Source organism: Hypomesus transpacificus, chromosome 19 (assembly GCF_021917145.1).
Source record: "Hypomesus transpacificus isolate Combined female chromosome 19, fHypTra1, whole genome shotgun sequence".
NCBI lineage: Eukaryota > Metazoa > Chordata > Actinopteri > Osmeriformes > Osmeridae > Hypomesus > Hypomesus transpacificus.
The window spans coordinates 13,015,163-13,029,540 of NC_061078.1; the positions used below are offsets into that span (position 1 = coordinate 13,015,163).

Consider the following 14,378-nt stretch of genomic DNA (forward strand, 5'->3'; position numbering starts at 1 on the left):
TAAAAATTATATTACCGGTAATGCACTCTAAAGCTCCCCCGAGACAGCAGTGCAAAACATGTTTCATAACTTTCCCCATGCGAAGACGTTCCCTAGGTGTGCACGCACTTGTGCACTTACCTAGCTACATTACGTATATTTTGCCATGGTTTAGATATGATGAATATACACCAAGGTGATCGCTCTAAACGCCTCTATCACACGTTGGTAAAGGAGACACGGACATGATCTGTAGCCCTGACTTTTTTTCTTCTTTTTTTAATCTCCTCTTTACAGTATTAATATTAGTAGTATTAATATTAGTAGTAGTGTTAGTATTAATTAGCACAGTATTAGTATTAATTAGCACATTATTCAATAGAAAAAGTACTAACATTGGAGAACAAACACAAAGTGGGGGGATACAGAACAAAAATGACAATAGTAAACGTAAATCAGAGGCAAGCTTTACAGTTAGGTTTACATTTAAGGTATTTTATTTTATGAATGTGGTATTTATCCATCATTCAAATAAAATGTAAGGTAGCAACGTATTGTCAGAAACATCAGTGAAAAATAAAACAAATTGATCTGTAGCACTAGCCGGGGAGAGGAAATAAAGGATGTGACGTACCTGGCAGTCAGCCAATCTGTTAGCTACATATCTATCCTGAGCATGCTAGCTAGCTACATCCGGGCGGCTGATACTGTGAGAGCTCAATCATGGTAAGAATGAAATTACACTTTAGACCATTTTTTTCAACAATCAAATATACACATATATAACACCATTTTAAACTATGTGATAAATGACTTAGCAATAATTTAAGTTATGCCACTCAAGTTAACTTAGAATTAACTTAGTGTCTTACTAACCAACTAATATGAGTAAGCTTTTTAGCACAAGCAAGCTAACTAAGCTAGCTAGCTACTGTATATAGCCTTCTCTGTTTTCAAACAGAAACTGGAAAAGCTAACTAACGCAATGCTTTAACAATGGCATTATTTACAATCATGTAACTGTATATCATTATGATTACAGACGGTAGCTAGCTGAATGCATTTAGTGAGATTTGTGATACATTTGCTTATCAAGCTAGCTGATGGGATGCCTATTTTGCCATTAAATGTTTTATGACTATGTTCTGACTCTTGTAGTTCCGCAATCAATATGACAACGATGTCACAGTTTGGAGCCCCCAGGTAATACATAACAGCGTCTACTTGGCATCGTGTCAACAATTGTGTTGAAGCATTTTAAGTGCCAGAATTAAAGTCAACTGTGAGTGATTCAGATCTTCTCTCGATTTCGATTTTTTTTTAGGGGCGCATCCACCAGATTGAGTATGCCATGGAAGCAGTGAAACAAGGATCTGCCACTGTGGGGTTGAAATCTCGCACGCATGCGGTCCTGGTGGCTCTGAAGGTAGCTTTGTTGGCAATAACCAACCCAATCTATCACGTTATTTTACAGTTTACAAGCATATGTAAACACACTGATGAGCCTGAACATTATGACCACCTGCCTAAAATGCTATTGGCCCTCCGTGTGCCACCAAAACAGTGCTGACCTGCAGAGGATTGGACCTGGTGCCATCAGGTAAACGATAGACATGTACAGGGTCATCCACGTGATGGGAAAGAAAACAACAGGACTTAGCAGACCAGGCAACTTTCTTCCACTGCTCCCAGGTCCAGTTCTGATACTCACTTGTCCATCGTAGGTTGTTTTTTGTTGGTAGACAGATGTCATCATGGGCACTCTGACTGGTGTGCGGCTAGGCAGCCCCATACGCAGCGGGATGTGATGCACTGTGTTGACACATTCCTCCTGTAACCATCATCAACATGTTCCTTGACTTGTGCCACACTTGACCACGTGCCCTTGTTTGGAGATGGATCGTTACTTGCTGTGAGAGGTCATAATGTTCTGGCTCATAGTTGTGAACATGCATATGCGTATGGTACCTGCTAAACATACACTAACTTAAGGGTCTTACTGTAGCTGCCATGGCCCTTCAAAGCATCTGTTAAGAATTCTATTTTGTCACGATTACACAGAGAGCTCAGTCGGAGCTGGCTGCTCATCAGAAGAAAATTCTCCATGTTGACAGTCATGTAGGCATCTCCATTGCTGGCCTGACTGCAGATGCAAGACTTCTGTGGTGAGGGCAACTTCTGCTGTTGATTGCCATGCCTACATTCCTGTTACTGTTAAGTGAGGCCTGACAGAAGTGAATGCCTTGTCATTCCATCCTGTACGTGCAGTAACTTCATGCGTCAGGAGTGCCTGGACTCCAGGTTTGTGTTTGACCGTCCGCTCCCCGCGTCTCGGTTGGTGTCTCTCATTGGAAGTAGTATCCTTGTTTCCAAGATTGCCATTTTGTTTTGGTAAACATCATCATTCAATAAGTTTGTGTCTGAAACGCGAATGATCAGTCTGGCAGCTAGTTTTGAAATGTCCTGTTTGCCGCGGGACAGAGAGATCTACCTTGACCCGTTCTCAGAAACCCAGATCCCAACCCAGAGGTATGGAAGAAGACCTTATGGCGTGGGACTCCTCGTGGCAGGATATGACGTAAGATCCGTGTTTTTCATTTGTCTGTGTATACGCATAAATATATAATAAAATATATAAGAACGTAAGAAATGTAATTCGACACTTTTGCTGGCTCTGTGTTAGGATATGGGGCCCCACATTTTCCAGACCTGTCCTTCTGCCAACTACTTTGACTGCAAGGCGATGTCCATTGGGGCCCGCTCCCAGTCAGCACGTACCTACCTGGAAAGAAACATGGACGCGTTTCTGGACTGTGAGCGTGATCTTTTCCTTTGAGCAGACTCATGACTTTCCTCACATGGTTATGGGTTGTTTAAGTTGTCTTTAAATGCTTTTTTTTCTTTCTTTCTTTGAAGGTGAACTAAATGATCTGGTCCAACATGGACTTCGTGGTCTGAGAGAAACTCTGCCTGCAGAGCAAGATCTCACCACTAAGGTAAAATCAAAGGGCATGATTTACCCTGACCCCCAACAAAACTCATTCCTATGGTTTCCTCTGTGTATGCAAGTCAAACAGACTCCATCAATGAAGTGCTGCATGTGATTATTTCCATCGTGGTCTGTATAAAAAAGGAGTTGAAGCCAGAGATGAATAAAGCCTGACTTCCCTTTTCAGTATAAGATTGAGGGATGTATAAATTGAATATATCTATTCTTTCAGAATGTTTCTGTTGGGATTGTTGGCAAGGACATGGAGTTTACCATTTACGATGATGATGCTGTGGCCCGATTCTTGGAAGGACTTGAGGAGAGGCCACAGAGAAGGGTAACAACATTCATTCACACATATTTTTCCTTTATGAACTATTTGCTATATACTCTAGAGTTCAGCTTCAGTTCTCTTCAGTATCCTTACTGGTGGATGCCTAATATACCTGTTAATGTTCCTCAGGTGGCACAGCCCGAGGAGGAGCCTGCTGCAGAGAAGCCGGATGAGCCCATGGAATTGTGAACATGAACAGCTCCACTGTTGAAACAACAGAGCTGTTATGACTGCAGATAACGGTTCTGCATTCTGTCCCGATGTTATTGCACTGTTGGTCCACTCACAGTCACTTGTTATGTTAACAACATGATGCTAATTATGTTTATGATTTTGTTTGATGGATAATGCTTTGGGGTTTTGTCATTAAAGATAAACATCTTTTTCTGACTTCTTAGACTGTTTCCTTAAAAATATTTGAGTGTCTACTTTAATGATATACTATGACTGTATTCACCCACATCAGGATGTAGTCTGAATGCCAGATCCATGCACCAGATATATATGTTGGACTGGTTCATGCATACAAATAATATAATTATGTAGCAAATTATTGTAAGTAAACTTAACACAATTTGAGAGATGCAATCAGTAGTGGCTACTGATTTTATTACACAGAAAAATATATATGCCTTGTATGTGATTGTTTGCAACAACATCCACCCACAGTGAATGACTGTAAACGTCTGGCATTATGTTCCATCTGTGTTATTCGCCTTGGCAAATGACCCTGTACGCTTGCTGTAGTTGTGATGTGGCCCTGAAAGTAAGCTTCCACGTCACAGGGAAGTGGAGAACGGGCAGCTCCAGAAGAAGGATCATCTCCCGAGCAATTCAATTCATCCTCAAATGTGCCACACCGAGACGGGATATTGAAGTCTATTTAGTAAGATCATAGAAGTGTGCTACGGTAATGTTATGTATATCATGTTTAACAGTTGTCCAACAGTGATTGTTTACCATAAAGACTACGGGAAAAAACCTTTTAGCTAGCTATCCATCCACCATTTTCACTATTGCAAGTTAGCAAGCTAGCGTGTTGTCTTGATATAATACTAATGGATGACAGGTCATGGAGTTATTTGAATTCGCAAAACTGGGCAAATAACAAAGACTGATATTGCATTGTCACTTTCCTATGCGTTGGATCAGAATTATTACTGAGGTCAAATAACATATTAGCTAACTGTGCTAGCCTAGCTAGCTACTGTAGTGCGTTTGAGTCAGGCTTGTCTACGTGGATATCACTGACACAGTCGCTGCAAAACAAGTTGATTTGAAGTAGATAAGCCTGCCTGTTACAATTAGCTGTGCGTTCAATTGAAGTCGTTCATATTTCCAGATTTGATTGTGGTTTGTGCATATTATTTCTTAACAATTGTTGATGTACTTACAGGAATCATCTGCACGGTCTATAACTGGGGTTCTACAAGGAGAGAGACAATCCTACCGGCACAATGACAGCCGCTGAGAACGTTTGTTATACCTTGATCAATGTTCCAAATGACTCTGAACCCCCCTCAGAAGTCAGTTTGAAAGCAGATCTAGGTAACTGTACTACGTTTATTTCTTTCATTGTATTTCTTTTAACTTGCTCAAGCAAAGACCCCTACTACAATCGTTGTAATTTGGCTTTACCAGGCTCCATTCACTTGACATAACGTTCATACAGGAATGTCTTTATTGAATGTGTTTATAGAACAGGTTTATAAAAGGAGTAGACATCCGAAGATACGCTCTGAATATTGACGTGACCGTAAATGTGTTCATCTGTAGAAAAGGGTGAGATCAAGGCGAAGACGGAGGCCCTGAAGAAGGTGATCATAATGATCCTGAATGGAGAGAAACTGCCCGGCCTGTTGATGACCATCATCCGCTTCGTGCTTCCACTTCAAGACCACACCATCAAGAAGCTGCTGCTTGTCTTCTGGGAGATCGTTCCCAAGACCACTCCAGATGGCAAGCTGCTGCAGGAGATGATCCTGGTCTGTGATGCCTATAGGAAGGTAGGAAGAAGCCAGGAATTCAGTATAAAAAAAACAAATGTTATTGTTCATCCCCCATAGGGGTACAGCATTGTTTTAGTCACAGGCTTAAACAGACAATACAAAACAAACAGAGGTGAATAACAATAGTATAAGTAAAAGGAAAAATAAAAATAAAATTGTAGACCTAATAAATTACATTTATCATATTTGAAACGTCTGATGCAGTAGGGATGAAAGTCTTCTTATAGTTGGCCTTATTCACCAGATGTACCTTATATCGGCATACTATTTGGCCCAGATCTGTTTTGTGTCATAGTTAATTAAGGCATAAATAATAATGGCGTGTTACTTTATAAAATGTTACATTACAGTACATGGCTTCCGAAAGCTGCATTTTCAATTTTCTATATAAGAAGTCAAATCTCTGTCTTTCAGGACCTCCAGCACCCCAACGAGTTCATCCGTGGGTCCACCCTGCGCTTCCTGTGCAAGCTAAAGGAGTCAGAGCTGCTGGAGCCCCTCATGCCTGCCATCCGGGCCTGCCTGGAGCATCGGCATAGCTACGTCCGCCGCAACGCTGTCCTGGCCATCTACACCATCTACAGGTCTGATTGGCTGAATATGTTTGTGTGTTTTGCACCCTCAAAGGCTCCCATCCGACATGAGTTACAATGACACTGCTGATATTGAACCACCTGTTGACATTTAACGAGTTACTTATTGTATGACAAGAATGTTGCCTATCTCACCTAGCTACATTTTGATTTGGTAAGAGGAATATCTGCAAAGTTGGTTAGTGTGTCAATGTTAATTTGTGCTTTTAGCCTTTAGAGAGAGGCATACGCTTTTCCTTGTGTCCGAGGCTTCTTTGTTTTAACAGAGCAAATTTCACCCGGAACATTCCGTTTTACTTAGGAACTTTGAGAATCTCATCCCGGATGCCCCAGAGTTGATCCACGATTTCCTCGTCAACGAGAAGGACGCTAGCTGCAAGAGAAACGCTTTCATGATGCTCATTCATGCAGACCAGGTGAGTGCCCCCCCCCCCTCCCCAGGTGTTGTGTCCAGACTGCTGCAGTGTCCACCGAGCGTCCATGTCGGTTGTGGCCCGCCTGACCGTGCCGTCTTGTGAATTTGCAGGACCGCGCTCTGGACTACCTCAGCACCTGCATTGATCAAGTACATACGTTTGGAGACATTCTCCAGTTGGTCATCGTGGAGCTGATCTACAAGGTAAGTCGCACAGCGAGAGAAATGAAGGCGTGCCCACACAGATGGCTCGTTACCATCTAAGTATATCATCAAGTCCAGAAGCTTGATGATTTTCCTAAGTCTCCAACTGCTGACTGTGTGTTTCAGCAGATCAAGTTGTATTCGTACAGCCCTTTTCCCCACCCAGCAGTGTGACAGAGAGCTTACTGCACCCCCAAACCAAGCTATGAGTCTCAGTCTCCATGTGTCCCCAGGTTTGCCATGCCAACCCCTCCGAGCGTGCCCGCTTCATCCGCTGCATCTACAACCTGCTGCAGTCGTCCAGCCCAGCCGTCAAGTACGAAGCCGCAGGCACCCTCGTCACGCTCTCCAGCGCCCCCACGGCCGTCAAGGTAACGCGGAGAGCCACAGTGACATCTACAGGACTGGTCCATGGACCCATCCAATACGTTCAGTTAAAGTGGATGTGTATAAGTCATGACCAAATGCTGAGATGTGTCGTTTTTGGGCCATTTTAAACCCGTCAGCTGTGCTTTAACTTATCATTTGTAATTTCGTTTTTATTTTCCTTTCTCCATATTTCTTATTTAGTTGACTAGCTAGATAAACAGGGGGCAGAAATTGGCTATGGTTCCCGTCCACGTTCAGTTTGCATTCAGCGTAGGCCTGTGCTTTTTAGAACCGAGCCCCCTCTGTGTCCCATGGTGACCCCAGCGTGTCTGGTACCTGTCCCCTCCCTAGGCTGCCGCCCAGTGCTACATCGACCTGATCATCAAGGAGAGTGACAACAATGTCAAGCTGATCGTCCTGGACCGCCTGATCGAGCTGAAGGAGCACCCCACCCACGAGCGCGTCCTCCAGGTACAGGCCGGGATGGGGAAGGGGGGGGGGGGGGAGGCGGCCTGTCGAAAGGACGTCCTGTTTCAGTGTTCCTAACTTAGGCACTTGCCTGCTGGCTCTGACCCTCTCTCCTCCAGGACCTGGTGATGGACATCCTGCGTGTCCTGAGCACCCCAGACCTGGAGGTCAGGAAGAAGACCCTGCAGCTGGCCCTGGACCTGGTCTCATCCCGCAACGTCGAGGAGGTGTGTGTGTCCATTCCTCCCACTAAGCTCCTCACCAGGAAATGTCAGTGAACCTGTCCTCTTGTAGTTCTGGAGTCGTGATGTCTGTGTGTGTGTGTGTGTGTGTGTGTGCTCCAGCTGGTCATCGTGCTGAAGAAGGAGGTGATCAAGACCAACAACGTGACGGAGCACGAGGACACGGATAAGTACCGGCAGCTCCTGGTGCGCACCCTGCACTCCTGCAGCGTGCGCTTCCCCGACATGGCCGCCAACGTCATCCCTGTGGTGAGGCCCGCCGTCCGGCTGCGCTCCTGAACCTCCCACACCTGTGTGTGTGTTCTAAATGGTGTGTCTGTGCTCCCGACAGCTGATGGAGTTCCTGAGTGACACGAACGAGGCGGCGGCGGCCGACGTGTTGGAGTTTGTGCGCGAGGCCATCCAGAGGTTCGAGAGCCTCAGGCCTCTGATCATAGAGAAGATGCTGGAAGTGTTCCACGCCATCCGGACCGTCAAGTAAGCATCCAGAACCAGCGGGGGGGGGGGGGGGGGGGGTTCAACAAGCGCAGCCCCGTCCCAGATCCATTTGTATGAAGATGCTCTGTGGAGGAGATGTGACGGTCGATTGTGTCGTTCTGGGACAGGATCTACAGAGGAGCGCTGTGGATTCTGGGGGAATACTGCAGCACCAAGGACGACATACAGAACGTGATGACGGAAGTGCGCCGGTCGCTGGGAGAGGTACGTCTGCAGCCGCTGAGGTTCTCCATGTCCACCCTGCACCCCTCTCCTCTCCACCTCTCTACCCTCCACCCCTCTCCCCTCCACCTCTCCCCCCCTCGTATGACGTTGCGAGGGACCCCTGTCGTCTGACGGGCCCTGTCCCCCCCCCCGCCCCTCCCCTGTGCGTCCAGATCCCCATCGTGGAGAACGAGATCAAGAAGGAGTCGGGGGACTCGAAGCCGGAGGAGGAGCACAGCGCGGCACCGGCCCAGAAGCTGGTGACGGAGATGGGGACGTACGTGACCCAGAGCGCCCTCAGCTCCTCCAGACCGTCCAAGAAGGAGGAGGACAGGTACAGGGACCCTCCCGTCTGAGTGTTCCTCCTCATCCATATGGGGAGTCCTCCTTCACCATGTACAAGTCGCCTTAGAGACCAGGAGCGTGTGACTGAAGCCTGTGTGTGTGTGTGCAGACCTCCTCTCAGGGGCTTCCTGATGGAAGGGGACTTCTACGTGGCGGCCTCCCTGGCCACCACCCTCACCAAGCTGGCTCTGCGCTACGTGGGCATCGTCCCCGACAAGAAGAGACAGAACGTAAGCCCCTCCCATCCGACGGCCGCACTGACTCCGGGTCGCTCACTAGACGGCAACTGAATTTTTTAGCAGTGAAACTCGACCAGAGCCGAGGTTATGAAGGGTGTTAAGAAGTCTGCTCCTCTTCCCTCCCCCACCCCTCCTTCCCTCCAGTCGTTTGTAGCCGAGGCCATGCTCATCATGGCCACAGTGCTCCACCTGGGCAAGTCGTCTCTGCCCAAGAAGCCCATCACGGACGACGACGTGGACCGCATCTCGCTGTGCCTCAAGGTGCTGTCCGAGTGCTCGCCCCTCATGAACGACATCTTCAACAAGGAGTGCCGCAGGTCGCTGTCCCACATGCTGGCCGTCCGCATGGAGGAGGAGAAGCTGTCGCAGAAGGTGACGGGGGTCAGGGGGGGGGGGGGGGGGGGGGGGCTCATCCATTGGTCGATACCGGACCCACTTCCTTGTTGGCCTACGCTGTGGGGAAGCTGCAGTGAGACGGCCTGGGAAGAGATTCCCGCTCGATTCACTTCCTCTAACCGACGGTCGCTGTGCCTGAGTCATCGACCAGCTGGTTCCCGTCTGTGTGTTGACTGTGTCGTGTGTGTGTGTGTTCCCCCTTCGGCCCACAGAAAGAGTCTGAGAAGAGGAATGTGACGGTGCAAGCGGACGACCCCATCTCCTTCATGCAGCTGACGGCCAAGAACGAGACCACCTCCAAGGAGGACCAGTTCCAGCTCAGCCTGCTGGCTGCCATGGGCAACACCCAGAGGAAGGAGGCGGCCGACCCGCTGGCGTCCAAACTCAACAAGGTAGCTGCCCTCTGCCGTTCTCAGGACGCACGCTTGAGTTGTTGCTGATGGGGGGGGGGGGGGGGGGGGGGTGGAGTTTTAATTAGACTTTTTATAAGTCCTGTGTTATACCCCAAAACCACCAGCAGATGGCAGTGTAGCCTAGAGCAACTTTCAAATGGGTAAACAGAGATTTCTGTGTTGGATGATCTATTCCAAGGCCAGAATGATGAAGGATTTATTGGAAGTGACTGTTGAGGCTGTTTGTTTTTGTCATTTCTTTCGTAGGTGACTCAGCTGACAGGATTCTCAGACCCAGTGTATGCGGAGGCCTACGTTCACGTCAACCAGTACGACATCGTGCTGGACGTCTTAGTGGTCAACCAGACCAGCGACACCCTCCAGAACTGTACCCTGGAGCTGGCCACACTGGGTGAGTGGCTTCCTGGTGAACTGGGGTTCCACAACTGTGTGTGTGTGTGTGTGTGGGCAGCATGCATGTGTGGAACTAACCGGAACGTTCCAATCCCACAGGCGACCTGAAGCTGGTGGAGAAGCCGTCCCCTCTCACCCTGGCGCCTCACGACTTCGCCAACATCAAAGCCAACGTGAAAGTGGCGTCCACGGAGAACGGGATCATATTTGGCAACATCGGTGAGAGGAGCGCCCAGCTCCTGAAGGAAACTCCCCAGGGGTCACATGCTTTTCTCCATTTACCCTGTGAAAGGTACTCACTGTGTGTGTGTTTGTTTGTTTAGTGTATGACGTTTCGGGGGCCGCGAGCGACAGGAACTGCGTGGTCCTCAGTGACATCCACATTGACATCATGGACTACATCCAGCCTGCCTCATGCACAGACGCCGAGTTCCGACAGATGTGGGCCGAGTTTGAGTGGGAGAACAAGGTAGGCTAGCGGACTCTGGGACGAACCCTGCCCCGGCCTTCATCCACCCACGCGCCTTCGTTTCCCGAGGGACGTGCCAACCTTCCGTTGTGTTTCTGTGTGTCCGTACTGAGAGGAACCTCCTGTGTTTATTTTTTTTTTTTGAAGGTGACGGTGAACACCAACATTACCGATCTGAACGATTATCTCCACCACATCCTGGGCTCCACCAACATGAAGTGCCTGACTCCTGAGAAGGTAACTGGAGCGACAGGAGGCTCAGTCTGTGGAAGGAAGGACTGTCCACGGAAACTTGAATTCAAACTTTTGTGCTGCCGCTGTCTTTTTCACAGTAATAGGATTGGACTCGCTAAAATCCATTTTCAGAGTCCTCCGGTCGAATCAATCACTCTGAACAGAACAATGTACCGCACGTGACACAGAAAGAAAAAAAAAAGAAGTCTTTGTACTCAGATTCAGGCAATTATGATGACGATGAAACGTCCTTTGTAACGGCCCCTATCTTCCGTGAGCTCTTCAAATGGCTCCCTCCAGCCAGTCAGATAGCTGGTGACAGCTCCGTGCTCCTCAAACCCTCCCGTCTCTATCTCCATCTCCCCCTCGCCAGGCACTCTCCGGCTTCTGTGGCTTCATGGCGGCCAACCTGTACGCCCGCTCCATCTTCGGGGAGGACGCCCTGGCCAACGTGAGCATAGAGAAGCCCATCCACCTGGGCCCCGACGCTCCGGTCAACGGCCACATCCGCATCCGGGCCAAGAGCCAGGTGGGTCCCTCTCGATCTCTCTCTGTCTCCCCTGGCCCAGCACTAACCCCTGGATCCAGCGCTTGTGCGCTCCATCGCTGGGGATGGGGAGATCTGTTGAAATGTGTTGGATGATCGGAATGGTTCTATAGCGGTTTCGGGCGCTAGGACGAAGTAAAGTCTGTGTTTCCAAGAAGTACGTTACCCACAGTGTGCCATGCATTAATGATCAACCTCTCTTTTCTCTAAAGGGCATGGCTTTGAGTCTGGGTGACAAAATCAACCTTTCCCAGAAGAAGTCTGCAGTGTAAAGCTACTTCAACGGTCGCGCTGTAACCTCTCCCTACCCTGGCAAGACGACCCCTGCAAATAAAGTCTCCTATCGCTTCCCTCTCCAATTCTGTTTTATTGCTTGTGTCTGCCTCCCCTGATCACAGTATACAAAGCGCTTTCTGGCCAGTTGCGTCAATACTGTTTTAAAGTCTGTATGAGACAATGTTTTTCACCATCTGTTAGAAAACAGGCTCCTTCTAAGCGTCATTGCAAGTGATGTCATTGGCCTATCTATAGTTTTCAATAAACCATGTATGTTAACGGACATGTTCATACAGAGTCTTTGTTCTTCTGTGTTCATAAGATTACTTTCACTTCTCTGTAGAAAAAGCAGAGCATTGTGAGAAATATCCATTGTCTCTGTAAATTGCAAGGAGGTTTATAGATGCAAGCTAAAATGTATGATTTTTTAATAGGTTCCAAGTCCTAAGGCTCCAATTGAACAAACGTGCAGTAATTACAATCAATGTCAATTGTAATCGATCTTTGCCAAGTATGTTTCAAAGGATGTAGAAATTAAAATTGTTTCTCTTTAAGACTTGCTGCACAAGTGTGCTGTGCTCAGACTGACTTGTGCTATTCAGCGTCATAAAAAGTCACCTATGAGGAAAAAAAACCACTCTGAATTCCCCTCAGCGGAACGGAAATTACTTTCCGTTTTCTTTTTGTGGAAAGATTTTGAATCTAAAGCACCTCGCATCCCTTCTCCGAGGGGTGCACACTTTGGCGCTAAATAGTCAGTTGGAACAAGGACACAATGATATAACCATGAAATGAACAGTGATTGCAGGGAGAGTTTGAATAACAATCCCAGGCTGATTATGAAGTGTTTGGAGTGCTAAAAACAAACCCCAGAATGAATCATACATTCTTTGTCCTCCCCCTTTCAGTTGTGCCCTGCCGTGGATGGTGCAAGGCTCGACACGTTATCAAAACATATCTGAGTCACCTTCTCAGCTTCCTCTTCTCCACTGCATTAGCATGATCAACAAAGAGCACATTTGCCGACAATTCGACGCAATTTCTCTTTTCGCTGCAAAAACCTGCTTTTTCTTAACCCCCTGATTAGCTATCATTTTTAGAGCAGTAGTAGGTACAGATGTCTGGGGCTCATGGCCCACTGTTGAACTTTGACCCATTTTAGTCACTCATTCACCTTGGTGTAGAGACAGTTTGCCTGCTGTTTGTGTTCAGGTCTCATAGCTGAGTGGACTGGGTTTTCAGCGACTAATTGAAATTCCTTGAATACCTCTAGCAATGGGTTGCAGAGCGTGAGTCTATTGGAATGTGTTCACTCAGGACTGAAAAATAACAATCATCTATATAGACCCAGAAGGGTGAAGAGGATGATGATAAATCAAGTCTACTGTCATAAAATCAACATGTGGGAACTGCAACAGCCCAGGACCACAGAACTACAATATTTGAGGGAAGAGAAGTTAGAGGATGATTGTGAATGAGTTGAAAGTGAGTGCAACATCCATCTTGTATGAAGTGTGAATGAACACCCACATCTGGGATAAGACTGAGTAGCTTAGCAACAGATGCATTCATCCACAGCTAAGGCACAGTTGTGTGAAATCTCTCACTCTGGATGTCTTAATAATGGCAAAGGGTGGCTGTAGGGTCAGTCGGCTCCACAGCTGTGACAACAGGGCCCAACACCTACCATCCAGCACCTTCACCCACATGACGTGTGAATAGCTGTTGGATCTGGCTGAATTTAAATTATTATATCAAATAATAATGTGTAGCCTAGACACAATCCGTTGAAAAAAATAAAAACACTAAAATGTTATCCTTATAAAGCTTTCATGACAATGAAGAAAACAAAATAGGCCTATGCTACTGACAGTTTAAACTATAACGACAGCGTGCGCACTTCGATAAGTAGGTCATAACCTAATATTCACCGTATATTAACATACATTAAAATAATAGTCCCAGTAAATCTAGGTTCAGTTCAGCCTGGTTGAAGTGAGATCCCTAGTAGGTTTTAAATTAGGCAACAGTCTAGAAAGTGCCCCTAGCGACAGACATTTGTATTGGACTCACTCATTAGGGGAGACCGGGGTTGGTTGGCTACAGGGGTTGGTTGGCACACAGCATTTTTGGGTCGTTTTGAAGGTCACAGAAACAAAATTGTAACATCAAAATGTTTGTTTTCTCGACCTGCACTCATCTACTATGTTAAAACATCTGAAAATCACAAACTGTTTTGGTGAGGGTAACATTTCACTTTTATAGTATCAAAAGTAAAAAAGTGGTCTGTGGACTGAATTTATTATAAAACTGTGTCAGCTAAAGATATTTAAAACATGTTACATGTAGTTAATAGACATAGGAATCAGCTACATTTTCATTTAAAATTTGAAAGTTTGTGATGAGTGATGGTAGATAGCCAACATAATTTAATCACAAAATTGGGTTAAATTTGAGCGGGGTTGGTTGGCACAGTGATTTTGAAGATATAGGAATTTAATCAAAAAGTGCTAAAACATGTATTATAAGTTTGATGGGGGAGAGGGGCTACTAAGAGGGCTACTGTTAGGCTACTGTTGGGGTTATTATCCCTTTTAAATGTTGTCTAATAAGAATGTTGTTGTCAACATTCCGTTCTTCAGTCTTTTTGCCTGATTCTGAGGATTAAGCATAGGTTTAGGTTTAATACATACATTCCTTCTAATAAATTGCATAAAACATGTTATAGAATGATTAATTGGTTACACTATTTTCTTAAATGT

At 46.5% G+C, this 14,378-nt stretch overlaps 2 protein-coding genes across 3 annotated transcripts; both read left to right on the forward strand.

Annotated features, from left to right (window-relative positions):
- Positions 1-615: 615 nt before the first annotated feature.
- Positions 616-3,692, forward strand: LOC124481481 (proteasome subunit alpha type-1-like). Its single transcript, XM_047041425.1, has 10 exons — positions 616-705; positions 1,138-1,182; positions 1,304-1,405; positions 2,041-2,144; positions 2,248-2,336; positions 2,487-2,557; positions 2,663-2,792; positions 2,896-2,975; positions 3,201-3,305; positions 3,432-3,692. The coding sequence occupies exons 1-10, from the start codon at positions 703-705 to the stop codon at positions 3,489-3,491; spliced, it is 789 nt and encodes a 262-aa protein (XP_046897381.1). The 5' UTR covers positions 616-702; the 3' UTR covers positions 3,492-3,692.
- Positions 3,693-4,070: 378 nt separating this feature from the next.
- Positions 4,071-11,899, forward strand: copb1 (COPI coat complex subunit beta 1). Of its 2 annotated transcripts, none has more exons than XM_047041420.1 (22): positions 4,071-4,212; positions 4,699-4,850; positions 5,079-5,308; positions 5,726-5,895; positions 6,206-6,320; positions 6,431-6,523; positions 6,757-6,894; positions 7,244-7,363; positions 7,480-7,587; positions 7,705-7,851; positions 7,934-8,079; positions 8,208-8,304; positions 8,478-8,638; positions 8,759-8,879; positions 9,033-9,260; positions 9,497-9,676; positions 9,944-10,088; positions 10,190-10,309; positions 10,414-10,559; positions 10,707-10,796; positions 11,167-11,322; positions 11,553-11,899. In XM_047041420.1, exons 2-22 carry the CDS (start codon positions 4,760-4,762, stop codon positions 11,610-11,612), a joined length of 2,862 nt encoding a protein of 953 aa, XP_046897376.1. In that variant the 5' UTR covers positions 4,071-4,212; positions 4,699-4,759; the 3' UTR covers positions 11,613-11,899. The 2 variants fall into 2 exon arrangements, with proteins under 2 accessions (XP_046897376.1, XP_046897377.1); XM_047041421.1 differs by having other exon boundaries at positions 4,072-4,188.
- The last annotated feature ends 2,479 nt before the right edge of the window (positions 11,900-14,378 follow it).